This window comes from Anser brachyrhynchus (genome assembly GCF_964034855.1).
Source record: "Anser brachyrhynchus genome assembly, chromosome: 17".
In the NCBI taxonomy this organism is placed as follows: domain Eukaryota; kingdom Metazoa; phylum Chordata; class Aves; order Anseriformes; family Anatidae; genus Anser; species Anser brachyrhynchus.
This window is the reverse complement of record NC_137710.1, coordinates 2,321,645-2,346,904: the sequence shown is the minus strand read 5'-3', so window position 1 is coordinate 2,346,904 and position 25,260 is coordinate 2,321,645. Positions and strand designations below refer to the sequence as shown.

Genomic DNA, 25,260 nt, shown 5'->3' with positions numbered 1-25,260 from the left:
TGTCGGAGCATGGTGAAAAATTAACGGGGGTAAATGACTCGTGCTCAGCAATGTTGGATGGGAGCGCGTGGCAGGTTAATACGTTGCTGGGCTATTAGCAGCGTGCCACCTCCCCGCCGCCCAGCCAGCAGTGGCACCGTGGCCTCGGTGGTGGCAGGGACAGGGGGACGTGGGCGAGGAGATGTCCCGGTCCCGGTCCTGCTGTGCAGGGATGGCACGAGCACCGCCCTGTCCCCACCGTGCCAGGGAGGGCTGTGGGCTGGATCCGTCCCAGCAAGCACAATAACAGGCAGAAACCTTATTTCTTATTTAAGCGCCGGCATTAAATTGTAATTTTCATTTACTCAGAGCGCATCAATGATTTAAAGTGGCGTGACATTACAACGGGGCGAGGAGTTTGGCCACGGGCAGCGAGCGGCTGCGCGGTGCGGAGCAGGTGCAGGGCGGGCGTCCCTGGTCCTGCAGCGTGTGCAGGATGCGACCCGGGCACTGTCCCCATCCCTCTCGCTCGCAAAGCTTGCCTCTGAGCATGCAGTCTCTTGTCCAGCAGAGCCGTTCCCTCCTCCAGCCCCATCTCTCACCACCTTTTTTCCATCTCCCCGCAGGTGATTGCACTTAGTAAGAGGAGCAAGGAGGCTGAGACGGCTTTCCTGAGTGTTTACAAGCAATTAATCGAAGCTCCAGGTAAGGAACGCGGTGGCGACCTGGCTGCGTAGCGAGTAGCGTGCGACCCACCGGCGGCCTCGTGCCCGGAGAGGAGCCAGCGCCGAGGACTGGGACACGGCGCCTGTCCCCGTCCCCATCCCCATCCCCGTCCCCGGGGCGGCTGGCAGCGCAGACGTCCACTTTTGCATGTTGCTCTGGAAATCCCAGCCGAAGAGACAAGTGGAAACATCTTTTGCCATCGCTGTGTTTCAGCCCCTGAGCCAAATGCATCTTGACATTAGAAAAGGAATACATTTGCTCAGCCCTTGTAATAACACTGCGGCTATCCCCAGTTGTCTTTTCGACGGTAAGTTCGCCGAAACCACGGAGCTCCGGCTCGCGGCGCAGCTCCTGGCACCGTCCGCGCCGCGCCTCTGGCTTTCGGGGGCTGGTGCCCCTCCAGGGGCACCTCCAGCAGCCTTGGGAGGGGGAAACTGAGGTGCAGGGCTTGCGCTGGTAGAGCTGGTGCCATGGCTGGCTGGTGCCAGGAGCCCTCCCCACTGCTGCTCCATGGGCTCTGCCGGCTCTGAGCCGCCCGCGGGCAGCCCCGGGGGCTCGGCTGCGGCACGCACCGTGCGTCCCCGGCACTGGGGGGACCCGCGCCAGCCCCGGTTCCGAGGATGGAGAGCTTCAAACCGCCGAAGATGTGCAGAAGGGCTCCTGCAGGGCCACTAATTCATTTCCCAGACATTTAGGAATAACAAAATGTTTTAATGATTTCTTAGGGGAATTAGGGAGACATATTTTTGTCCTCATTAAATTTTATCCTGTGCTACAAGAACCAAATGTCAGCTCGCTTTCCAGAACCCGGTAATCTTCCCTCCCCGCGCTCACCCACCTCGTGCCCAGCGCACCCGTGCGCACCCGTGCACACCCACACACGCACACCCCGACGCTTCCCCCTGTGGTCCCAGCACCTCCATCTCTCCTGCACCCCTGCGGCTTCCAGCTGCCCCCTGCTCCCTTCTGCCCTCCCTCCATCTCCTGGGCCCCGAGCCCCCCCCCTGTCATTTTGTCCCCGTCCGTCACATGTCCGCGTGTCTCTCGACAGGCGAACTCTTTGTGGAACACTTTACAAGCACCACATAAGTCCTGATTCGACATTTTTTGCCTTGAATGGCTGCTGTCAACACAAATCTCTGGCAGAGACTGTAACGGAGCCTGATTGCTCAGCAAGTATTTTGATAAGTGAGCTGGCTGTGTGTCTGTAATTACGGGAGAAAACCGTAAATCTTTGGGATATTGTTCACACAGATGTGGCGTGAAGGGAAGGGGGGGGAAGCTGTAAAATGTGTTAAAAGCATAATTAATGTCATTGTTGTTGGGGATGATTTGATTTAAGCCTGACTTTGACTCGTGGAGGGTTTCGTAGGGCTCTGCCGGAGCAGGTCGGGACGAGGTGGCGCGAGAGGTGCCACCTTGGGGCGGGAGGTGCCGGCACCGGTGACACACCGCGGGCACACCGTGGGTGGGGAGGCACCGGGGATGCACCCGGACGCGCCGGGGGTGCACCGTGGCTGCACGTGGATGCCCTGGGGTCTTCTCGGTGTCGTGGCAGCTGTGCGGGGCAGACGCCACCCTTTGTCCTCCAGCACAAGACCTCTGCCAGAGGTGGGACAAGCAGCCAGGGCGCAGGGACGGGATGCAGGTCCCTGGGGACGCGGGGGCTGCTGCACCGTGGGGTTGTGCATGTGCAGGGCAAGGTGTCGAGCACCTCAGACGCCTCCCAGCACACCCGCCCTGTCCTGTGGGTGCCTTCAGCTGCTGTGGTGGTGGGGTGCTGCGGTGGGACCGGGCTGGGACCCCCCCAGCACCCCCCGAAGGCCCCCCCTGGTGCCAGGGCTGGGCACAGAGGAGAGCCCCCTGCCCACCGCCCCGAATCCCTGCTGCAGCACTGCTGCAGGTGCCAAACAGCATCCAATAACGCCAGCTAGTGGCAAGACTTATTACATATACATCAATTTATATTAATATATAGGGAGAGCGCATAGGGTGGCACCCCAAGCCAGCCTGGGCAGGGGGCTCAGCTTGGTGGCGGGGACTTTGCCGGAGCTGGGTGCCGCAGGGCTCGGCGGGATGGCTTTGCCAATTGTCACCCGCCTGTGCCACCCGTCACCTGTCTGTGCCACCCGGGTGCCACATCAGGGCTGGCCTGTCTGGTGGCACGAGCGTGGCACGAGCTTGGCCTCCGCTGCCGGCAGCCCCGTGCTGATCCCGACGCCTCACGTGGGGCTGCGAGGTCGGCCCCGTGGGCGAGGGCAGCGCTTTCCCAACGGCTGGGCAGCGGCGCATTAGCGCGATTTAATTAATCCGGGCGGGCATTTTGCATCACGGAGGTCACAGCTGAGGAAAGCAGAGGTGGAGAGCCGCTTGCTCTGCTCCAAGCCCCGCTCCCAGCATGGTCCCGGGGTGGCAGCTCCGAGCGGGGCGCTGGCAGAGCGTGTGGCTTCGTCGCGGCAGGGAAAACGCTGACCCCAGCAAAATTCCCCGGCGCTTTATTGCTCGCCTGAGCTGCTCCGGGATTATTTCTCATTATGGAGGAGAGAGGAGTTGCCGGCACGGATCGCGTGGGGCCTGCCCCAGCGTTTATCAGCCGCTCGGCGGGCTGGCGTGTGGCCTCCTGCTGGTGCCCCAGCTCGGGGGGAGCCCGGGGGAGGGCCCCCGGCCCTGCCGCTGTGGGTGTAATTACCCAGATCGTTAGCTCGCGTACTTACAGACGTTATTAATGGCTGTGAGAGCATCCAGCAAGGTTCGGGGCTGTGCTGCACAGCCTCACCTGCCATCCTCGGCAGCTCGCGGCGATGGAGGGGCCGTTCCCCAGAGCTCACGGGCAGGTTTTCCCTGGCGCTTGCGGCTCCTCGGACGTCAAAGCAGCTGGAGGGGCACCGAGCCACGGCTCCTGCTCCCATAAAGCATCCCAGGAGGGAGGATGCTGGTGGTGCTGGTCCCACACCCCATGGCAGTGATGGTCGGGGGGGCTCCAAGCACCATCTCGGGGGGCGCATGTTGTGGCACCGTCTGTTTGCGAGCAGCACCCGTGGCGCTTGCTGTCCTGCTGCCTGCGTCCACGCCGGGTGCTGAAAGGGATGATCACAGGCCCAATCCCGTATCTTTGGGGCAAACTCACCCCAAAAACATCTGGTGCCACCCCAGAGCAGCCCAAATCCCATGGCGGGGGGCCCGGCCCCTCTGTCCCGCACCGCTGCCATCTCATCCAGGTCGAGGAGCCACCGTCTGTCCCTGCTCACAGCAGAGGCAGCCACGCGTTGGGATTTTTCCCTCACCGTTATTAGGTTTTACCCTTGGACGCCTGCCACGCGTGTGCACCGTGCGGTAGCACACCCAGCTCCATCCCACTTCCCTGTTTATCTAACTTTCTGACCCTGGAGAATTCCAATCTATTTCCTTTCCTCTCTTTTTCATAAAAAATAAAAAAGCACCCCAAACCTATATTAACCTGGCTCAATAGGAGGCATTTTCTTGAACTTATTAAAAAATCCAGACTTGTAAATTAATTTGTTCATGTTGTACAATGGCAGTGCAGATGGACTCATTAGCATGCACACAACAAATAATTATAGATGAATTTTTAGCTGGCCTGCTTAATGGGCTTGCTGGGTTAATTATGTCAATGTATAATTACATCAGCCCTGGGAGACATAATGGCACACCCTGCTGAGCAGACACTAGCTAATGATGGTGTAATGCTGACAGAGGGAAGACATACGGCTCTGTAAGCACCTGCTTACCTCGGCACAAACTGCCATTGTCTGAGCCCAAACTGGGGGGACCGGGGCCACCAGTGCCGCGGGTGCCACCGTGTTTGGGGACGAGAAGCCCGGATGCGACCCCCAGCGGCGCTTGGTCCCTCGGGGGCTTTGGGGTGGTGATGGGGAGCACGGGGTGGCACGGGGTGGCACATGGGGTGGCACCTGGGGTGGCATGCGAGGGCTCCGTCCCTGTTCGTAAGCAGGCTGCGGATGGCTGCTGCCCTTGGGATGCAGGGACAAAGAGGGTGGCACCCACGTCCCCGTGGCCACGAGGGTGGGATGGGGACAATGGTGGCCGCCCCCCGCCCCTGACCGCCAGCCCTGTTGCCCGCAGACCCCGCTCCTGTGCTGGAGGCTGCGCGGAGCCTGGAGGACCGCCTGCAGCAGCTCCAGCGCCTCGAGCCCGAAAATCCGCCCCTGAAGGAGCTCGGCCGCCCCTGGAAGAAGCACCCGGCGCTCCTCGGCACCAAAGGTACCCCCAGCACCGGCCAGACATGGGTGGCAACGGTGGTCCCCATCCGTGTCCCCACGTGCCCCTGAGCACCCGCGGGGTGATGGAGGGGGGGGTCTCAGGGCTGAACCCCTGTCTCTGACCCCCCGTGCCCACCCCACAGCATTTTGAAACGTGTCCCCCCTGCAGAGCAGAGAGAAGGGACGTCGCCGGCGGCCGGGCTCGCGGCGGCCGAGGCCACACTCCCCGGTGTCGACAGCAAAGCCCTTTTGGCAGAAGCCTGGCTGCAGAGAAATGAGGCAGAAAAACAAAAGTACGTGAGTACCGGCGACGGGCCCCCAGAAGGCATTTAGGGGTGCCAAGGGCTCTCCCTGCTGCTGCCCGGGGTGTCCGGCTGTCCTCGCCTCTGCCTTTTTCCCCCCACACCTCCTTCGCTGCCTAGGTAGAGCAAGACGTCCTGCTTGGGCACTCAGCGTGTCCGTGTGTCCGTCCGTCCCCTCTTCCAGGCAGTTGTGGTGTGTGACATGTGGCTGTGCTTGGGCAAACCGCATAAATCCGGGCCGGTGGGTGAACCTCATTAAAGGGCCTTTTAATTTTGAGGCTCCCGGCTTTCCCGGCAGTGCGTTTAGCGGCGCTTCATTGCTATTCCTTAACACGCCGCACCAGTAACAAACGAGGAATCTTTAAACCCTAAATTGCAGAGCTCTCCGAGTAAGTTCCTGGCAAGTGCAGGCTATAAATAATGCAGCATAACTTTTCCCTGATTGCTTCCCCCCTCAAATTAATGACAGGAGGGGGTGGGTTTCGGTACAGGAGCGTTTCCACCTTCCTCCTGCCTCGGCTCCTCGTCAGGGGACACCGAGCGGGGTCAGCACGGTGCCAGCCCCCACGGGGCTGCGCTCCGATGTGCAGTTTTCCACCCAAAGTGAATTTTTACCACTGGACCCCTTAAAATGAAACGGCGTGGTGGGCTGGGGCAGGCGCTGACGGCCTTCTCTCCGCAGGGGGCTGCAGGAAGCCCAGCTCACCCTGGCTGCACGCCTGGGGGAAGCAGAGGAGAAGATCAAGGTGCTCCACTCAGGTAGGGAGGATGGGCTGGGGGACCTCGCCGGCCGAGACGTCCTGAAGCCCCCAGCCCACTTCTCACCCCCCCCCATCTCCTCTCTTTTTGCTGTCTGCCAGCGCTGAAGGCGACGCAGACGGAGCTGCTGGAGCTGCGGTGTAAATACGACGAGGAGGCTGCCTCCAAGTGAGTCGCTGGGTGCCGAGGTGCACGAAGTGACCGCAGGAGCACCCCACGTGGCGGTCGCTCCCTGAATCTAAGACACGTGTCCATGCCCGTATCATACAAGGGCTTTGGCTGGCCACGGATTTGATGTCCCTCACCTCTGGGCCGGCATCCATGTGCCAGCTGATGCCTCTTGCTTCTTCCTGCAGGGCAGACGAAGTAGCCATGATCATGACGAACCTTGAAAAAGCCAACCAGGTGAGCCGGGAGCCCTCCCGAATTTCCAGCGAGTGCAGAGCAAATACCCCATTTCCCTCCTGCTGCGCCCACCAATGCACCCCAAAAATCCCAGTGACCTTTATGCTGGTGCCGGAAAATGGCACACGGCTGCCAGGCTCCGGCTGGGCTCCCCAAAACTGGGGGTCCCTGCAAAGAGGGGCTCTGGTTTCCTCTGCACAGCAGCTCCCCCGAACCGGGCTGGACCCACTGCCCCGTTCTGGGGCTCGCCGCCGTGCTTGAGCACCCAGCCAGGGGATGGGAGCAGGATGCGTGGGCGCGGGTTCTGGGACTCTGTTCTGCCCCACGGGTGGGATGAGGCGTGGGGGGCGCCCACCCTGATGTGTTTTCTGCTCTCTTGCAGCGTGCGGAGGCTGCGCAGCGGGAGGTGGAGAGCCTGAGGGAGCAGCTGGCGGCCGTCAACAGCTCCCTGCGCCTGGCCTGCTGCTCCCCGCAGGGCGCTGCCGGGGTGAGGAGCACCCATCGCGACCGGGAGCACCCATTGTAGCCAGGAGCATCCCATGTAACCGGGAGCATCCCATGTAGCCACGAGCATCCCATGCAGCCCCAAGCACCCCATGCAGTCCCGAGCACCCCGTTGCACCCAGGAGCACCGTTTTGGGCTCAGGAGCACCCACCATGTGTGGGAGCAGCTCAGGAGCAAAGCAGGAGGGATCCGGGCGTTTTTCCCCCACTGGGGCTGTGGGGTCGTAGTGTTGGCCGTGCCTTATCTGTGGGCCCTGCCTCGCAGGGAGGGGAGCTTGCACCCCCATAGCATTGAGCCGAACATGGGCAACCTTTAGGGGCAGAGGAAGGGTCCGTCCCACCCCACACCAGTGACAGACCCACGTCCCCACGTCGGGTGGCCGGGAGCTGACGGTGTCCCCTCTCCCGGCAGGACAAAGTGAACTATTCCATGTGCTCAGGGTCGAGGCTGGAGGCGGCTCTGGCCGCCAAGGACCGGGAGATCCTGCGGCTCCTGAAGGACGTCCAGCACCTCCAGAGCTCGCTGCAGGAGCTGGAGGAGTCCTCCGCCAACCAGATCGCCGAGCTGGAGGGGCAGCTGGCCGCCAAGAACGAAGCCATCGAGGTGTGTGCAAAGGCCCTTGGGTAGGCATGAGGTGGGTGCCAGCCATGGCCAGCCTTGCACCAGACCCCACTGTGTCTCGTCCGCAGAAGCTGGAGGAGAAGCTGCAGGCGCAGGCGGACTACGAGGAGATCAAGACGGAGCTGAGGTAGGGCTGCTCCTACAGCCGGGCGGCGCGAGGCCACGTCCTCCGCCTCACCGCCCCTCGTGTTTCTCTCCCAGCATCCTGAAGGCCATGAAGGTGGCGTCCGCCAGCTGCAGCCTTCCCCAGGCAAGTGCTGCGGCGCGGTGACGTGTGCCAGTAGGCCGCGGGGCAGCCGCCGGCCCCACCGGAGCCCCGCCGCCCCGTCCCACCGCCGCTTTGCTCCTTGCAGAGCATGTCGAAGCCGGAGGAGGCCCTGCTGCTGGGGAAGGAGGCTTTCTACCCGCCGCAGAAGTACCTGCTGGAGAAGCCCGGCCTGATGGCCAGCGCTGGTAGGGTAACGGCGGCCACGCGATGCCTTGGGTGCCAAAAGTCATGGAATCATGGAGTCGCTTAGGTTGGAAAACACCCTGACGCTCACTGAGTCCAACCATCAACTTAACACCACCACATCCACCATGTCCCCACGCGCCACAGCCCCACGTAACTGTGGTTTTCCACGTTGGGGTCCAGGGGCAGACCATGGCCAGCTGCTTGTTGTGTGTCCTTGTGGACCCAAACGTGGCACAGGCAGGCTGCCATGGCCAAGTTACGATGTTCACCACAGCTTGCCCACCATGGCACCCCCAGGAACGTGGCCAGTGGGACCAGATCCTGCCCCCAGTGACCAGAAAGAGCCTGGGAATGGGATATCGGGGGGCCATCTGGGGGAACTGAGGCAGGAGCGTGCGGCCGGCCGGCGGGACTATAGTGCGTGTCCGTCTCTCTCGTTCATCTCTAGAGGAGGATCCCTCTGAAGACGAGTCGGGGAAGGACCCGCTGGGCATGGAGCAGCCGTTTCCGTCCCCCCAGCAGCTCCCACAGGCCCCGGCGGACGAGCCGGCCTCCCCTGCTCCCCTCCCACCCCTGCCTGGCCCTGGCCTGGCCCCTGAGGGCCCCCGGACGTTCCCGCTGTCCCCCTTCCCGGGGGGCGAGCGGCTCCCGGGGGACACGCTGCTCCCCAAGGCCCCCCCGCTGCAGCCACCCCCTTACAAGAGCGAGGGTGCCGGCGGGGGGCTGCCCTTCCCCACCGCTTTCTTCGGGGCCAAAAGCAGTGCCGTGCCCCCCGTCCCCGTGCCGCCCGCCGCCAGCCCCCCCGTTGAGCCCTCTGAGGGCGGCGGGGGCAGCTCGGCCGACGAGGAGCAGCTGGATACGGCCGACATCGCCTTCCAGGTGAAGGAGCAGCTGCTGAAGCACAACATCGGGCAGCGGGTCTTCGGGCACTACGTGCTGGGGCTGTCGCAGGGCTCCGTCAGCGAGATCCTGGCCCGGCCCAAGCCCTGGCGCAAGCTGACGGTGAAGGGCAAGGAGCCGTTCATCAAGATGAAGCAGTTCCTCTCCGACGAGCAGAACGTGCTGGCCCTGAGGACTATCCAGGTGCGCCAGAGAGGTGAGTGGTGGGGTGGCCCCGCACACCGGGTCCTGCCCTGCTTGTCCCAGCAGCACCCAAGGGTGCTCCATGCCACTGTGGGATCACCCAGCCCATCTCCCTGGTGAGACAGGTGGCAACACCGCGTGGAGTCACCCCCAGCACACAGGGTTTGTCCCCAGGGGTCCCCAGGTGCTGCTTGCCACGGGATGGGGACCCTCAGGGATTGCCCTGGCAAGTGGCAGCGATGAACAACAACCCGTAGTGGAAGGTGCACCCCCAGACTTGCTTCACTCGTTTATTCTGACAAGTGCCATTTAATTATTCATTAAGCTGTTTCGTGGCATGTGAGTCGATGTGTGGCGGAATATTTTGTTAAAATAATGAAGTTTTAGTGCTGTGGGACTGCGGTACGGTGTCGGCACCGCTGTGAAATAATGGCAGCGGCTCCTCACCCCATCTCAGCGATGCTCCAGGTGGTGGCAGTGGCCTCAGGTCCCTCGGGTCCCCAGCCAGGCGATGCCATGCTGGAGGTGTGAGCTGGTGGCAGGGGCTGGCAACTAATTGGGCCTGGTGTTTTTCTTAAAACCAGCATCCCTAAAAATAACTGAACACGAGTAGCAGTAAATACTTCCTGACGTACGAGCGGAGCTTGTAAAACCAGCGCCGGTGACAAATCTGTTGTCATGCCTCTTTGATCAGGTAGCATCACGCCGCGGATCAGAACACCAGAAACCGGCTCCGACGACGCCATCAAAAACATCCTAGAGCAGGCGAAGAAGGAGATCGAGTCGCAGAAGGGAGGTGGGTTCTGTCTGCTCTAGGAGATGTCTGTAGTGTGCAGGGCACAAAACGTCCAGGCATCCTGCCCCAGACAGGGCTGGGACCCTGGAGTAGGTGCCATGGGCTTGTGGATGCTTCCTGGCTGCTCCCATCCATACACCCAATGCTGGCAGGGCCAAAAATGAGCTTTTTGGGGCATTTGTCCCGCTGCCATCCATAGAGAAGATTTGGGAGAGGGTGGAAATAAATCCTGGTAAATATTGTCACGAGTGTGCGCTGCGTGTGCCCCTGGTGCCCTGAACGCAGTGGCTTTTGTACATGGGCTTTCAGAAACTTTGGACCTAACCTTTCCCTCCCCCTTCACCAAAACAGATGATTAAATGAGAAAGCACAATCCATATGGCATGAAGAATCATTAAAGCAGCTGTGCTCACAGTCAATTACAAGAAATGAAATACATTAAAACAGGTAGTCTGCTGAGAAAGCAGAATCCTGGAGAATTAAATTAGACAGGAATGGTGGAAAAACAGGCAGGGAAAACAAACATGTTTGTCTATTGCCATCGTTGGTAATGGGATTTATTTTGCAATTGTCAAAATGGAATCCCACGTAGATACAGGAGTGTCACAGCGCTCGCTTCGCTGGGTGCCGCCATCCAGGTTTATAATCTGCGCTTGTAAAATCCCTTTTCTCACGCATTTTGAATTCTGGCAGCCTTTTGATACAAAGTCCTACAAGAAAGAGAAGCTGTTGCATTTAGCATCAAATCCAGGTTTGGGTGGGATGGGGGACGTGGCTGGTGGCTGTCCCGGCGCTGGGCCACCAGCCATCCTGTCCCCTCCAGCAAGGTGTCACCTTCCCGCCCAGCCTGACAATTTCCATGCTTGCCATGCTCTGCGAAAGCCGTTCTGTTATTAAGCAAAGGCAGAGGAAGGAAATGCAATTAACAGCCCATCCTGCAAGAGTTTTAATGGGATTAAGAAAGCAGCAAGGAAAGAAATCCCACGTAGGCACAGCGCAGTGACAGTGGCCTGGGTGTCGCGGATGCTCTGGTTCAGTTTTCTGAAGCTGCTTTTGCTCGTGCTCTTGTCCAGCCCTGTGACAGTGAGCGGCCAAGCTCCCCAGCTGATGGTGCTCCACCAGCATCTGGTGATGTCCCCATCCCCACAGCTGCTCCCTGAAGAAGGGGAGGGCTCCTCAACCCCCATTACAGCAGGGGAAACTGAGGCAGGAGGGTTCTGAACAGCAGTCAGAACGCAGCCAAGACCTTTTGCATTCCAGAAAGCAACCCTAAAAATTTCAAAGCCCTCCCTCCCTCCCTTGGACCCTAGGCCAGCACCTCCATCTCCCCCATCGAGCGCTGCGCCTTGGGGCCCCCCCCTCACTCCCTTTCCTTGCAGGTGAGCCCAAAAACCCATCGGCATCTCAAGCGGTGGCCAACGGGGCGGGTGGCAGCAGCTCGGAGGATGCCATCAAGAGCATCCTGGAGCAGGCGCGGCGGGAGATGCAGGCGCAGCAGCAGGCGCTGCTGGAGATGGAGGCGGGGGGCAGCGGGCGCCCCGGGGGCACGCCGCCCGCCGAGCGCTCCACGCTGGCCGCCGTCAGCCAGAACATCGTCCCGGCATACGTCAAGCAGGAGGAGGGGAGCGGGGCCAGCCCCGGCCCCCCGCAGACGCCCCTCGCCGTCCTCTCGCCCGCCGCCTTCGTGCAGAGCATCATCCGCAAGGTGAAGTCGGAGATCGGCGACGCCGGCTCCTATTTCGACCAGCACTGGGCGTCGGAGCGCAGCCTGCTCAGCCGGCCCTACACCTCCGTCTCGCCTTCGCTCTCCTCCTCCTCCTCGAGCTACTCTGGCATGGCCAACGGCCGGGTCTGGCCGCGGGGAGAGCCCGGTGAGAGCGGTACCAACGAGGACGAGCTGCCGCCGGCTGAGGATGAGCCCCACCGGCTGACGGAGATGAAGGCGGAGGGCGCGGGCGCGGAGCCAGCAGCCGGTGGAAGGCTGTCCTACTACCCCGCCTACGTGCCACGCACCCTGAAGCCCACCGTGCCGCCGCTGACGCCGGAGCAGTACGAGATGTACATGTACAGGGAGGTGGACACGCTGGAGCTGACCCGGCAGGTCAAGGAGAAGTTGGCCAAGAACGGCATCTGCCAGAGGATCTTCGGAGAGAAGGTAGCGGGCCAGGGAATGGGGTCCAGTGTCCCCTCTTTGGGGTGGGGAGTCTCCCCTTCAGTGCCCGGGGGTGGTTGATGTCCTCCAGCACCTCCTGCCAGGGTCCCCGCTGTGCCCCGGTGGGTCCCCTCAGCAGATGCTGAGCCCTCAGTGTCCAACCCAACCCCGAACAATCTCCTGGTGGCCACCACTGTCTGGTTGGTGGCACTACCCACCGGGAGCCTGCTGTCCCCTGCAGGGACTCTTCTCCCGGCCCAGTACCCCCTGGGTATCCCTGAGGGACCCGTGGTGGTCCCAGCACCATCACCCACCACTGGGAACAAGGGGTTTGGACACGCTGGGGTGTGAGTGCATGCCCCAGCCCCTCCACACATCCTGCTCCTTACCCCTGCATGGCCAGGGCGCCCTGTCCCATTCGGTGGGGACGATGGCAGCAGCCCATCAGGTAACGCCTGCGCCGTGCCCAGGTGCTGGGCCTGTCCCAGGGCAGCGTGAGCGACATGCTGTCGCGGCCCAAGCCTTGGAGCAAGCTGACGCAGAAGGGCCGGGAGCCCTTCATCCGCATGCAGCTCTGGCTGACGGACCAGCTGGGACAAGGCATCAGCCAGCAGCCGACCCCCTCCCAGGGTAAGTGCCACCGCCGCCGTGTCCCTTGCTCCTTAAACATCCCTCTGACGTTGGCATCCCAATGCAGCAGGGTTTTGTTGTACCCCCGTCCCGCATGGCATTGCCCCATCCCCAGTGCTGGCGGCTGCCCCGTGCCACCCACAGCCCCCCCAGCACCCACACCCCACATCCCACCAAGCATTGAGGGGGGGACATTCATCTGTGTCTCCAAAGCCGCCCCTCTGACTCATCCAACTCATTCCAAACCCCCTTAATTAGTATGTTAGGCAAGGTAGGGCTGCTGCACAGATCCTGCAAATGTTATTTTGTCAGAAATGGGTTTTGAAAGTCATAAAAAAAAAATCCTTGGCTTTGTGCCTGTAATAAATAAGTAGCTGGGTTTTTATTTTAATGTTGTGTTTTCTCTCTTTAATTATTCCACCGTCGCTTCCTACTTGGCCGTAGATGCTGGCGAGGCTCTGCTGGCTTTCCCCCTTTCAGGAACAAGAAATAATAATAATAAATAATAAATGAACAATAAAGATAACCTTTACATTCCCACCGCCGTCCTCTCCCTTGACCCATGCCAATGCCCACTCCATCATCATGGTGGGATGTGGGTTTGGGTAGCGGGGTCCCACCGGTGCCACTAACCCGTCCTCTGCCGGTGCCTCGCAGCCAGCCCCGCCGAGCCCCAGCCATCCCCCTCGCCGCCCCCCAGCCCCACCGAGCACGAGAAGGGCTCGCAGGAGCCCCTCACCCTCGCCCTGGAGAGCAGCAAGGAGAACCAGCAGCCCGAGAGCAGGGCGGCGGCGGGCAAGGCGCACCCCAACAGCCAGGGCCCCGTGGGCATCCAGGAGATCGTCGCCATGTCCCCCGAGCTGGACACCTACTCCATCACCAAGAAGGTCAAGGAGGTGCTGACGGACAACAATTTAGGTGCGGGCGGCGCCGGGTGCAGCACTGCATCCCCTTTTTCTGGCTGTTTCGGGAGATGCCGGCGAGGCCGGGGTGTTCGGGTGCTCGGCAGGGGTGGCGGGGTCCGTCCCGCGCTAACCGCCTCTGCTTCTCCTCCGCCAGGCCAGCGGCTGTTTGGGGAGAGCATCCTGGGCCTGACGCAGGGCTCGGTGTCCGATCTCCTCTCCAGGCCCAAGCCGTGGCACAAGCTGAGCCTGAAGGGGCGGGAGCCCTTCGTCCGCATGCAGCTCTGGCTCAACGACCCCCACAACGTCGAAAAGCTGCGCGACATGAAGAAGCTGGAGAAGAAAGGTGAGCGCGGGGGCCGGGCGGCGGCGGCGGAGCGGGGCGGCCGGGGGCGAGCGGCGCGCAGCTCCCTCTCCTCTCCCGCAGCCTACCTGAAGCGTCGCTACGGGCTGATGAGCGCCGGCTCGGACAGCGAGTCCCCCAGCGCCCGCTCCGAGTGCGCCAGCCCCGGCCTGCAGCCCCAGGACCTCAGCCTCCTGCAGATCAAGAAGCCGCGGGTGGTGCTGGCCCCCGAGGAGAAGGAAGCCTTGAAGAAAGCCTACCAGCTGGAGCCCTACCCGTCCCAGCAGACCATCGAACTGCTCTCCTTCCAGCTCAACCTCAAGACCAACACCGTCATCAACTGGTTCCACAACTACAGGTAGGGCACCGGACGGGTGCCGGGGGGACGTGGCCGGCAGGACGCGGTGGCACGGTGGCTGCTTCTCTTCCAGGAGAAGAGATGGGGAGACGCGGACCCACGCGGGGTCCCGTGGGTGCAGGATTGCAGCCAAAATGCTGCAGGCACCAGGCTTCATCTTTGTAATGCCAATGGGTGCAGGGGTCCCGAATCCTCCTCCCCCAGATCCACACCGAGCCGTCTGTGGCCTGGGGGAGGTTTTAGTGCTGCTTGGAGGGGAACAGCACAGTCAGAGGGGCTGTGCCCCCTGCCACTATATAACACAGCATTAAAAGGCATATAAGCACTCATGTTGAGTCTGCTCAGCCTGCATGTGCTGGTAAATATCTATAGGAGCTGGCTGAAGTTTCTCACACAAAGCCATTGCTCATTGGGAAGACTCAGAGGAGCACAGAGGAAAGCTTGGAAAATCAGGCTTTTTGGAGAAATACTGACTAACGTGTTTTTTTAAGCCCATGACTTTTCCCCTCGTGTTGTTCCAGGGAAGTCACTCCTGCCCTCGGTAAACAAAAAAAGCCCTGAAATAGGTCTTCAAAAAAATGATAAATATTTAAAAAAAAAAAAAAAGGTAGTGGAAAATGCGTGCAAAAGTATGTCAGTATGGAAGGCTGCAAGTTGGAAAGAGCCCGAAGTGTTGCAAAATAGTTTCCGCTTTCACGCGGCAGCACCGCGCTGTCACCAGAAGGGGTTGATGCGGGCAGGCGGGCGACGCCGTTTTGGCTTACGAGCCTTTTCACACATCGAGCAATTTGATTGACTCCCCCCCCCCGAATGTTTTAAAGAATGACAAGTCAGGGTTTTTACGGGTGCAGCGATGTTGCGTTTTTCAAAGCAAAGTGTTCCTGGCTGGAGATGCTTTTTCCAACCGGGATGGTTACTGATGCTTCGTGGTCATGTCCCCGCAGGTCGCGGATGCGCCGGGAGATGCTGGTGGAGGGTGCGCAGGACAACGACACGGACCCCGAGCAGGGCAGCGGGGCGGCCGGCCTGGGGCGCAGGGCCCCGCACAGCCCCGACTCGGACACCGAGGACCGAAAACCCCTTTTCGAGGGGAGCGAGCACCCCTGTGCCGGCGAGGTGAAGGTGAAGGAGGAGCAGGGGGAGGCAGGCGGCTGGGGCCACCGACGGGACTCGCGCAGCCCGGCCAGGGCAGCAGAAGGGACTGGGCCCCCGCAAGAGGAGCGAGGAGGAGCCCCCCGCGCCGCCGCCCCCAGCGCCGGCAGCCTCCCGCGGCGGGGAGGCCGTGCCGGGGCCTCCGGGGGTCCCCCGCCGCCGCCGCCGCACCCCGACCCCGGTGGCTCCCAGTCGTCGGCAAGTTCATCCCGCTGCAGCCTGGAGGTGTCCCCCAGCTCACCTTCGGCAGCCTCCTCGCCCGGCCTCGCCGGCTCGGCCTCACCGGGGCCGTCCTCCGCCGGGCCGGTCTCACCGGCGTTGCCTCCGGCCCCCGGCCCCCGGCTCAGCACCAGCGTCCAGCGGCGCCACGAGAAGATGGCCAACCTCAACAACATCATCCACCGCCTGGAGCGGGCCGCCAACCGCGAGGAGGCCCTCGAGTGGGAGTTCTGAGCCGCCCCGCTGCCTTGGATATATATATACACACACACACATATATATATTTTGATAAATTCAGCGCGCACCGAGAGGCGGACCCAGCGACGGAGGGGAGCGGCCGGTGGAAGGGGGACGCCCGCTACGAAGCCGCCCCCGCTTTTGTTTTAAATGTGAAAAACTGGGAACGATTTTAGAAAAGAAAAAAAAAATATTTATAGACCTCTTTTAGATATTTTAATAAAAGGATACTTTGGAATTTATTAACAGCTTAAGCTGCTTTGATATTAAAGATAGCTATAAAATCAAGATGATGTAGCAGTCGTGTCATTAAATGTACACTGAAGTCTTGTAGTTTGCCACTGGATGAGATTAAAAACAAACAAAAAAAAATAAAACACGGAAAAGACTTATTGAGCAAAGCCATCAAGAAGCACTATGAGACTGACCAAATTTAATAAACTTTTGCATAGCGGTTTTCCACATCTGTCTGTAAGACACTGCATCGCTTCGGCCCCATCCAGAGACTGTGTGATAGTCCATGAAGACTCTAAATTGAAAACCTTGACGCCATCGAGTATGTATTTAGTTCTGGTGGTATGTTTTTGAAACCTTTGTAACCCAGAATGTCACGTGCAGTTGTATATGTTGTAGAAATGTCTGCAATAGCCTTCTTGAACAAGATGTAGCATGGTACGAACGCGGGCCCTCGCGCTTCCTCGAGTCAGCAGCCGGTGCCAGCCCCGAGCGAGGACAGCACCTGCCAGCCACTCCAAGAAAAAGGCGGGGGGAATGCAAAAATGACACAAACAAAGCAAGCTGTCTCTAATTTTGGTGGAGAGAGATGGGAAAAGGTACCCGGGGGTGACACCCAGGGCAGCTCTGGCTGGCTGGGACGGCGCCCGGGGTGCCTGCGCTCTGCCGTCCTCCTTTGGGGAAAGGAAATCAAAGAGGAGCCTCCGAGCCCCGCAGCTCCGGTGCTTGGGGACAAGCACTGAAAAAAGCCAGGACACCCCCTGCTCGGGGGCTCTCCCTGCACAACGTCCAGCTTTGGGGGCTGAAGCACTTTTTTGGTTCGGAGGCTTTAGGGCTGTGGGCAGGAGGCGCGTCCCCTTGCTGTGGCCGTTCCCCAAGCGATGGCTTTTACAGCACGGCTTGGCAAATTGGGACAAGCGCTGGGGTTTCGAGCTGTGCTCCTGCCCTGCGCTTTGCTCGGGGCTGACCCGGTCAAAGCACGACGGTGCCTTGGCTTCCCAGCACTGACCCCGTGCAAAGCTGTAGGAGCGGCACGGTGGCACCCGCCGGCCACGCGCCACCAGATCGCTTCCCCGGGGCGTCTCCAGCCCTCTGTCCCCGCTAACGAAATGCCTTTAAGAGAGGAGGGTGGGTTGCGTTGGGTTGTTCTGTACTGTTTCCTGTCTGTTCAGTCTCTCGATGCATTTTGCAAGCGCCAAAAACCCGGCGTGCCACGCGCCGACCCGTCAGCCGGTACCCGCCGGAGGCACCGGCAAAGCCCCGCGCGCCGTCGGGTGGGAGAGCTCGGCGCCAGGCCCCGAGGCTATGCATTGAATAGTTTTCCACTGTAGACATTTTTATCAGAATAGAAGGTATTTTTATACTCTGGTGGCCGTCAGGGAGCGATTTTAAAAGCAGAACCCACTTGGCTCTCCAAAGGCAAGGCTCTGCAGGCACCGCAGCCCTGCCCGCACCAGCGCGAGCTTGCCCGAGGTGGCTCCTGCTGCTGCCACCGCGCTGCCGACGGTCGAGGCGTACCCATGGCCTACTGTTCTCCGTAGTGTGCTAGTGTTAGCTTTAGTGGAACGGGATTTGATGAAGCACTTAGGGATAGCCTTTCGAACACGGAAATCCTGTTGTACTAAACGCTAGTGGGACATACCGATCACATTTTGTTGGGCTCCTGTACTGTACTTCAAAAGTTTCTATGAGATCGACGAACTTTGTTAAAAATTTTGGAAGGAACAAGTTCTGTAAAGAGCCACTAAATACAGAAGTTGGATAAGACTCTGGCGTCGCGGTGTGTTTGTTCGTGGGACTGAGACGTGCGGCGTTGGCTCCCTCCGGGTCACATCCCTGCTTCGGGTCTCGTGGCCATCAGCGCCTCCCAGCGCACTGGGAAAAAAGGGAGGTGTTAAATGGGGTCGGCCCAGCTCGGGGTGCAATCCTGCCCTGTGGCAGGACATCCCTGGCAGGGGTTTGCCCTGGCACAGCTCTGTTCCGGACCACGGCTGCTTTAGTTTCCATCAGGAGCCGCCTGACCCTACAGAGCTCAGCACCGCCTGGGGATTTTGTAGCTTCCGCCACGAGGCGGGGGTGTTTGCGTTTGATGAATTAATAAATCCATATGTTGCGTATCTGTTTAAGCTTGTTTGTCGGCTAACACGTCGGGAAGGATTTATTTTTAATGAATATCTGAATGTCTCGAGAAGCTCGGCCGGCTGCCATGGAAACTGCAGCCCTGCTCTGCGGCCGCCTGACGGGGCCACGGTCCCCAGCTGGATGCTGCGGGGGGGGGACATCGCCCTGGATGCCCTCGCAGCACCACTCTGAGCACCAAAACATGCAGCAGGATGATGATGCCCAGCCTGGAGCAGGGCTTGGTGAGCACTTGAGCCTGGCTGGCTTCCTGCCTCGGTTTCCCCTAGAGGACCCCTTCCCCAGTGTTGCTGCAAGACCCGACGTGAGCAAGGAGCTGGAGATGTGCGTGCGGTTGGGACGGGGACACGGGGTTGTGTTGGCCCCTTGCATGGCAGCAGGTCCTGGTCCCTGCGTGACGCCGCCACCAGCACAGCGAGGGGACAGGCATGGTGTCCCTGGCTGAGTCATCTGGCTGGGGACATCCCCACCAAGGGGACACCCAAACCGGGTGGCGTCACACAGTGTTGGCCACAAGTCAGGGCTCGGAGGGGTTTTAGCACCAGCAATGCACTCTGAGGCAGACAGTGCCTAATGAAGCCAGGAACTAATGGAGATATTTGACTGGGAGGCCTCGGATTATTGGGAAAAAATAAATTCTGCGGCTTGTTTGCAGACAATCTGTCTTCCATCTGATGACGCTTCTGCTTCTGCTCAAGCTGGCAACGCTGCAGTGATTTGTGTGCGAAGATAGCAGTGGGGACGGCTCGCTGGTTCATCCCCATCCTCGCCGGCACACCTGCCAAGCCACAGCCACGTGGATTTACGATCTCCTGGCCTCCACCATGCAAGTCCTGTTGCTCCAAAGGCAATCGCTGCTGCAGCTCGGCTGGGTGAGGCGATGTGCCTGCTTCCAGCAGCTGCTGGGGGCATCCCCTCCCCTCCCCTCCCCTCCCCTCCCCTCCCCTCCCATCCCATCCCATCCCATCCCATCCCATCCCATCCCCATCCCCATCCCATCCCCATCCCCATCCCCATCCCATCCCCATCCCCGCAGGCAGGGACCTGGGGCAAGCCCCCCACATTGGCTATGTCCTGCTGGGGTGACAGCATCCCCGCCTGGCCCCGTGGAGATGGCAGGGACAGGACTGGGGTTAAACTCACCGGTTAATTCCCACCTGAGCCGAACGCACAAATGAGAATCAGAGTTAGGAGGGAAATTCTGAAACTGTTTATTGTAGGAAAAACACGAGCCAGTTCCGGGAAGGCAGAGGGAGACCGAGACGGAGCCACCCAGCCAAACCCCAGGTGCTGCCAGTGTTTCTTCCCCCAGATCTGGGGGCAGACCCCGAGGGGAGGGATTCAGCAGAGGCAGCACAGGAGGAGCTGGTGCAGCGCCCGGCTGCGGCACCATCCCTTGTGTCCGAAGCACAGGAAAGGGCTGTGCCCAGAAATTAACGCAAACACACCATCCACATAAATGTACACACCACACCGGGTAGCTGGATACTGGGGTGTCACCCTGCCCCTGTGCCCGTGGTGTCGGTGCTGGTACAAACCGCTGGGGAAAACAGCAGAGAAACGTCTGCAGGAGACCCTTGAACCTCCGGCGGTGGCCGCGCTCTGCTTTGGCACATGAATCACTCGACACCCTCCACCGCTGACACATACGTTCCTGTTCGGCGCCGCGATGCTTCCCCTTTATCAGCCAGCCCACGGACTATGCCCTGCCCTGAAATATCCGTCCCGAAGCCCTGAGGGACGTGGCCGGGAGCACGGCGAAGCTGAGCAGCGTGCTGCGGAGGACCCCGGTTCCTGCGGGGCTGCCGGCAGCGCACGGGCCCCCCGGGTGGCACCGGCTGCGTGGTGGCCGCTGCGTGCTGTGCTGTCACTGGGGAAGGCCCGCGTGCGCCCACGTTTTCGTTCTTCAAACCACATCCTGCCGGAGCAGAGGGGTGCAAGGGAGCTCATCTGAGATCAGGGTGGGGAAGGCGGCACAGACCCCCCCCAGCAGCGAAACACCCATCCGAACCCTCCCCAAAATCCTCGCGGGTGCATGACCCCCCTGCAGGAGCATCAGGAGCTCACAGCAGGCCTTGTTCAGTGTGTGTTTCCAAATTGAAATCCGCAGGGGCTGCACATCCCAGGTGGCACCGAGGGTCCGGGACGGGCTGCCAGGGCCCGACCACGTCTCAGGGCTGGTGGTCGCGCTGCCTCTTCAGCCATTCCTGCCGCAGCCGGGCCACCTCCCGGCCGTACCGCTCGTGGAGCCGGTAGAAAGAGGAGGAGCTCTCGGTTGTGGCAGCCCCGGTGCTGCCCGGCTCGCCGCCGGACGCCCGCCTGCGCGGTGGCAACGGAGGTGGCCGCGGGTTGGTGTCATCATCGCTGCCGTCACAGCTGGTGGCGTCGGGCAGCCGGTCGGTGCCGGGAGCGTTGTTCCACACCGCGCAGCCGTTCTCCTTCGGCGGCACGGCGGGCAGAGCTGGCAGCCGCTCCGGGGACTGCTCCGGCCCCGAGGGCTGCGGCTTCCAGGCAGCAGGAGCGTGCCGGCAGCATGGGCGGCCGGCAGCCGGTCCCCAGCGCATCTCCTCCAGCTGCTTCTCCAGCTCCCGCACCACCAGGCGCATGTAGTCGAAGCTGGCCCGCGACAGCGACTTCACCCACGACTCCATGGCGGCCTGGCTCTCGGCCGCCAGCACGTAGGTGCGGGATTTGGTGCCGCCGAAGCGGATGGCGAAGGCGAACTCCTCGGCCGAGTCGCAGAGCTCCACGGTGCAGCCCTCCAGCACGATGACGCCCACCGGCTCGCGGCTCTCGCGCTCCTCGAAGTAGAAGAGCATGTTGCCCTTCAGCACGAACCAGCGCCGGTGGTAGGCCGTGTGCCGCTCGCCCCGCTTGTAGAGGAAGCCAGCGTTGTCGGCGGGGGAGTCGCAGGTGGCGTAAAACGCCAGGCTCCGCTCGTTCAGCTTCATGGCTCCGCGCCCTGCGGGGAGGAGAGAGCCCGGGGTTGCACACTAATAATCCGCCGGCTTTTTGTTCCTGGTGGCCCTGGCACCCAGGAAATGGAGCCGGAGAAAAAACACCTTGGCCACGTTAACCCCGCTGCGGCCGGCGGGTGCTGGCTGGGGGGTCACCAGGGAGGGGTTCCCCCTACCTGAGCGTTTTCCCGTGGATGAGCCCCAGGCAGGGCTGGCCCCGGTGTCCCACGTCCCCCGGCGCAGGTGACCTTATCGCCGTGTTTGCCTTGTGCCGTGGCGCTCCTCCCCACCGCACGCAGGGAGGGTTTATGGCCCGCGCCACAGATCCGGCTCCCCGGGGACCGTGTCACCCAGGGCAAGGCCCCCCCTCCCCACGTCCCCTAAGCAGCGGTGGCCTCACCGTCCACTTCTTTCCACCCACCTGGACCACACGGGCACGGCTCCTGTCTCTAGCTCTGGGCTCTGGCTGCCACCAGCATCAGCAACACACGGGTGGTCGCGGGGGGCACGGGAGCGCTGGGTGCGGGGCCGGCCGCTGGCACGGGGCTGGCACCTCGCTGTCCCCCAAGGCTGGACACCCTCGGTGGCACCTCGCTGACCCTCAGGGCTCAGCACCCTCGGAGCAGCCCCCGTGGAGCACCCGGCGGACCCGGGCGAGGATCAGTGCTCGCTTCCACCCGGCCCCACCGTGGGGTTAAGGGAGCGTGGGTGGGTGCCCCTGCCCCGGCTGCTGGGGGTGTCCCTGGGGACCCCAAAGTCCCGGGCACCTTTGGAGGCGGGGGGGCCCTCCCCTGCTCGGCGGCACCGGGACCGCCCCGGTCGAGCCCCACCACGACTTCCCCAGCCCCGGGCGCTCCGGTTCCCGCTCCGGTTCCCGCTCCGGTTCCCGCTCCGGTTCCCGCTCCGGTTCGGTGCCGCCCCCGCCTCCAGCCCCGTCCCGGCTCCGCCCGCTCCGGTCCCCCCCGGCCACCTTTTGTCCTCGGCTCCCCGGTCTCCGGCGCGGCTCGGGCCGGCCCCGCGGGCGGAGCGCTGCCTCCCGGCTCCTCCTCCTCCTCCTTCTTCTCCTCTTACTCCTCCTCCTCCTCCACCGCCCCTCGCCAAGGACCTGGCTGGGGACCCGGGTTGGCCCCAGCCCCCGGGGGGCCGCGGCGAGGGGCACAAATGCAGACCTGGGAGGCGCACACCCAGGGGTGGATGCGCGCATGGGTGCATGGATGGATGCATGCATGCATGCAAGTTTGCATGGACGATGCATGGATGGATGCATGCATGGGTGCACAGATGGATAGATGGATGGATGGATGGATGGATGGATGGATGGATGGATGGATGGATGGATGGATGGATGGATGGATGTGTGCATGCAAGTTTGCATGGAGGATGTGTGGATGGATGCATGCACGGGTGCACGGATGAGTTAGTGCATGGATGGACGGAGGGATGTGTGCATGCATGGATGCATGCACGGATGTGTGGGTGGATGGATGCAGGGGCGCACAGATGCATGGATGGATGCACAGGTGGAAAACCAGGAGCTCAGTGCCGACAGCAGCTGACAACGCTGAATTTTAGAGTCAGCTCCTTGGTGTCTGCGCCCAGGAGCGCCTGGCGGAGGGCGAGGGACGGCTGGGTGCTACAAGCTCAGCGGGGAGGGCTGGAGGAAAAGGCAGAGGGGAGAGGCCGGTCCTGCGTGGGTGGGAGAGCTGCTTGGTGCAGTGCCAAGCTGCAAGTCCTGGCTGCTCTCCTGCGCTCCGAGCCGTGTCCTTGGGAGAGGACAAAGCAGCCGGAGAGGGGGCTGTGTCCATGTGGGAGGAAAGGAAGCGTTGGGGAAGAAGCTGAGCGGTCTGGCCAGCCGTCTGGGGGCAGGTGATGACCAGTGCGAGGAGCTGGAAAGCAGCAGGCGATGAGCCATGAGCTGGGCTGGTGCAGGCACTGGAGGCACTGGGTGTTGTGCAACTGCATGGGCAGGGGTTGCGACCCCCTCGCTGCTTCCTGATGGCAGAAGCCGTGCAGCACTCGAGCCACTGATGCGCTCGGCCAGGCGGCCAGCGCTTGCTCCATCCAGGCCAGGGGTGAGCGGGTCCAGCTGAGACATCCATGTCCCGGGACAGCTACAAACCTTTGCTGGGAGAAGCCTTCCGTGCTGAAAGCACCACCAGCCCAAGGGCTACCTTGGCAGCGCTCCCATCCTCACCGTGCCCAATAAATACCAGCTTCAAGGCTTTGCTCTCCCTATCTCTGTCCGTTTCCTGCAGTTCCTTCATTCTCCTGTATCAGCAATGTGTATGGTTCAGCAAAAATGGTGCTGGCACTTGTTTTGAAGGACACTGATTAAGAAATCCTGCCGTAGGCAACAACCGTTGCCTGCAGGTTGTGCTCCAGGCTTTGCAACCTCTGCTCGGGGCAGAGGTTTTCAGTTCACCAAGGGGTTCCTCCATCACCTGCAGACTTTCTCTTTCGGTCTGTAAAAAAGGATTTAAAACAGCACTAAAACGATCCGGGCTTTATCTTCCCTCCTGAGCGGAGTGGCTCTGTTCAAGGCCGCCGGTGTGAAGTCGTGGCTCTCTGCAGCGCTTATCTCCCTGCCTCGCTTCGAGGTGCCCTTTCACACACCCAGATTAGGAGGGGGAAGGCCCGTGGGGAGAAGCAAGACCTTTTTTAAACCAGCCTGGGAAACTGAAAAAAAGCAGCCACGGTCCTTTGCCAGCACTCCAAAACCCCGAATGCTTCGTGCAGCCGCTTTAGCAGACATTGTTCCCCCGCTGGGTGCCCGGCCCCTTCCTGGGGAGCCCCTTGGCGGCTGCTTTGGAGAATCACCCAAATTGCTCCTGAATCTCTAGCAAAATTCCCCATGAGTTTTGCTTCCCGTTGGGTCTCCCCTGGGATGGCCACGTGTCTCTGCACGGCCTCCAGCACTTCCCCTTCCGAGCAGCCCCGTGATGTTTTCCCTGGTGTCCCCGCAGCGGCCTCCCAGCCGGGGGAGCGGAGCCCCTGCCTCGGTTTCCCCAGGCAGGGCAAGTGGGGTGACTAAACGCCCACCCTGACCTCGCCTGGCACTTGGGAAAACGGAGAAGAAGAGGGGCTGAGAGGAGAAGAGAGGCTGCTGAGCACCCTTTTTTGGGCACTGCCTTCAGGCTCCTCTTCCCGCTGCTCCCACGAGCGGTGACGGACGGGCGAGCTGGCACCGTGGCTCCACAGCATGCCCGAGGCAGCCTCCGATTCACGGGCAGCGCTGGCTCGGCGGGGCCAAACGAGGAACCGTGGGGTGCTGGGGTGCTCCCCCCGGGGCTGGGGGAGCCCCGGGACAGAGCGGGGCCCCGGCGCCGTGCAGTGCCGCGGCCGCCCGGGAGGTGGCACCTGGAGCCCGGCCGTGCGGCGGGGCTGGGGAGGCGCTGGGGGCACGGCTCGAGGCGGCAGCACCGGCACCGGCATCAGCATCACCTCCTTCCCCAGCACCAGCACCGGCATCACCTGCATCCCCATCACCGCGTCGTCACCATCACCACCACCGTCACCATCACCGTCACCATCACCACCATCACCATCACCATCACCCTCACCACCACCATCACCATCACCGCCATCACCCTCACCATCACCCTCACCACCACCGTCACCATCACCACCACCACCCTCACCATCACCCTCACCACCACCGTCACCATCACCACCACCACCCTCACCATCACCCTCACCACCACCGTCACCATCACCACCACCACCCTCACCACCACCGCCACCGTCGTCACCACCACCCTCACCATCACCCTCGCCACCATCACCGCCGCTCAGCCTCACCACCATCACCCTCACCACCATCACTCTCACCACCACCCTCACCACCCTTCCCACCTCCCGCCCCGCCCTCTGAAGGAGGAAGCAAAAACCAGCCTGAAGTTTTTGGGGGGCTCAGCCAGCGCACCCCGCAGCCCCCCCATTTCCAGCTGTCACCCCCCCCCCCCCCCCCCAAATCGCCTCCAGGCAGAGGGGGGACCTCATCTCAGCCCGGAGTGGCAGAGGTCACCATCACATCCCACCCTGGGAAATAGAGATGTGCCTTTCCAAA

At 61.6% G+C, this 25,260-nt stretch overlaps 2 protein-coding genes across 5 annotated transcripts in view; one reads left to right on the top strand and one right to left on the bottom strand.

Moving 5' to 3' along the window:
- CUX2 (cut like homeobox 2) overlaps positions 1-17,865 on the top strand; it is a 59,977-nt gene extending 42,112 nt beyond the window's left edge. Inside the window, exons 3-22 of one of the 2 annotated variants that reach the window (XM_080559405.1) lie at positions 606-684; positions 919-1,893; positions 4,810-4,947; positions 5,116-5,239; positions 5,931-6,007; positions 6,109-6,175; positions 6,364-6,412; positions 6,795-6,899; positions 7,329-7,520; positions 7,607-7,665; positions 7,740-7,788; positions 7,892-7,991; positions 8,441-9,088; positions 9,770-9,871; positions 11,251-12,026; positions 12,494-12,653; positions 13,311-13,571; positions 13,713-13,901; positions 13,983-14,256; positions 15,201-17,865. In XM_080559405.1, the coding sequence (XP_080415531.1) occupies positions 1,491-1,893; positions 4,810-4,947; positions 5,116-5,239; positions 5,931-6,007; positions 6,109-6,175; positions 6,364-6,412; positions 6,795-6,899; positions 7,329-7,520; positions 7,607-7,665; positions 7,740-7,788; positions 7,892-7,991; positions 8,441-9,088; positions 9,770-9,871; positions 11,251-12,026; positions 12,494-12,653; positions 13,311-13,571; positions 13,713-13,901; positions 13,983-14,256; positions 15,201-15,861 (4,434 nt within the window). In that variant the 5' untranslated portion in view covers positions 606-684; positions 919-1,490 and the 3' untranslated portion in view covers positions 15,862-17,865. The remainder of the gene's footprint in view (positions 1-605; positions 685-918; positions 1,894-4,809; positions 4,948-5,115; positions 5,240-5,930; positions 6,008-6,108; positions 6,176-6,363; positions 6,413-6,794; positions 6,900-7,328; positions 7,521-7,606; positions 7,666-7,739; positions 7,789-7,891; positions 7,992-8,440; positions 9,089-9,769; positions 9,872-11,250; positions 12,027-12,493; positions 12,654-13,310; positions 13,572-13,712; positions 13,902-13,982; positions 14,257-15,200) is intronic. The other variant, XM_080559406.1, reaches the window with a different exon arrangement.
- Positions 17,866-20,408: 2,543 nt separating this feature from the next.
- On the bottom strand, positions 20,409-24,223 carry PHETA1 (PH domain containing endocytic trafficking adaptor 1; the record flags this gene model as incomplete). 3 transcript variants are annotated; one of them, XM_080559401.1, is made up of 3 exons in its annotated part: positions 21,745-24,223; positions 21,616-21,714; positions 20,409-21,199 (listed from the first exon to the last, which is right to left on the bottom strand). In XM_080559401.1, exon 3 carries the CDS (start codon positions 21,186-21,188, stop codon positions 20,409-20,411), a length of 780 nt encoding a protein of 259 aa, XP_080415527.1. In that variant the 5' UTR covers positions 21,189-21,199; positions 21,616-21,714; positions 21,745-24,223. The 3 variants fall into 3 exon arrangements, with proteins under 3 accessions (XP_080415527.1, XP_080415529.1, XP_080415528.1); XM_080559403.1 differs by lacking the exon at positions 21,616-21,714 and having other exon boundaries at positions 22,165-24,223; XM_080559402.1 differs by lacking the exons at positions 21,616-21,714; positions 21,745-24,223 and adding an exon at positions 21,371-21,609.
- Between the last annotated feature and the right edge of the window lie 1,037 nt (positions 24,224-25,260).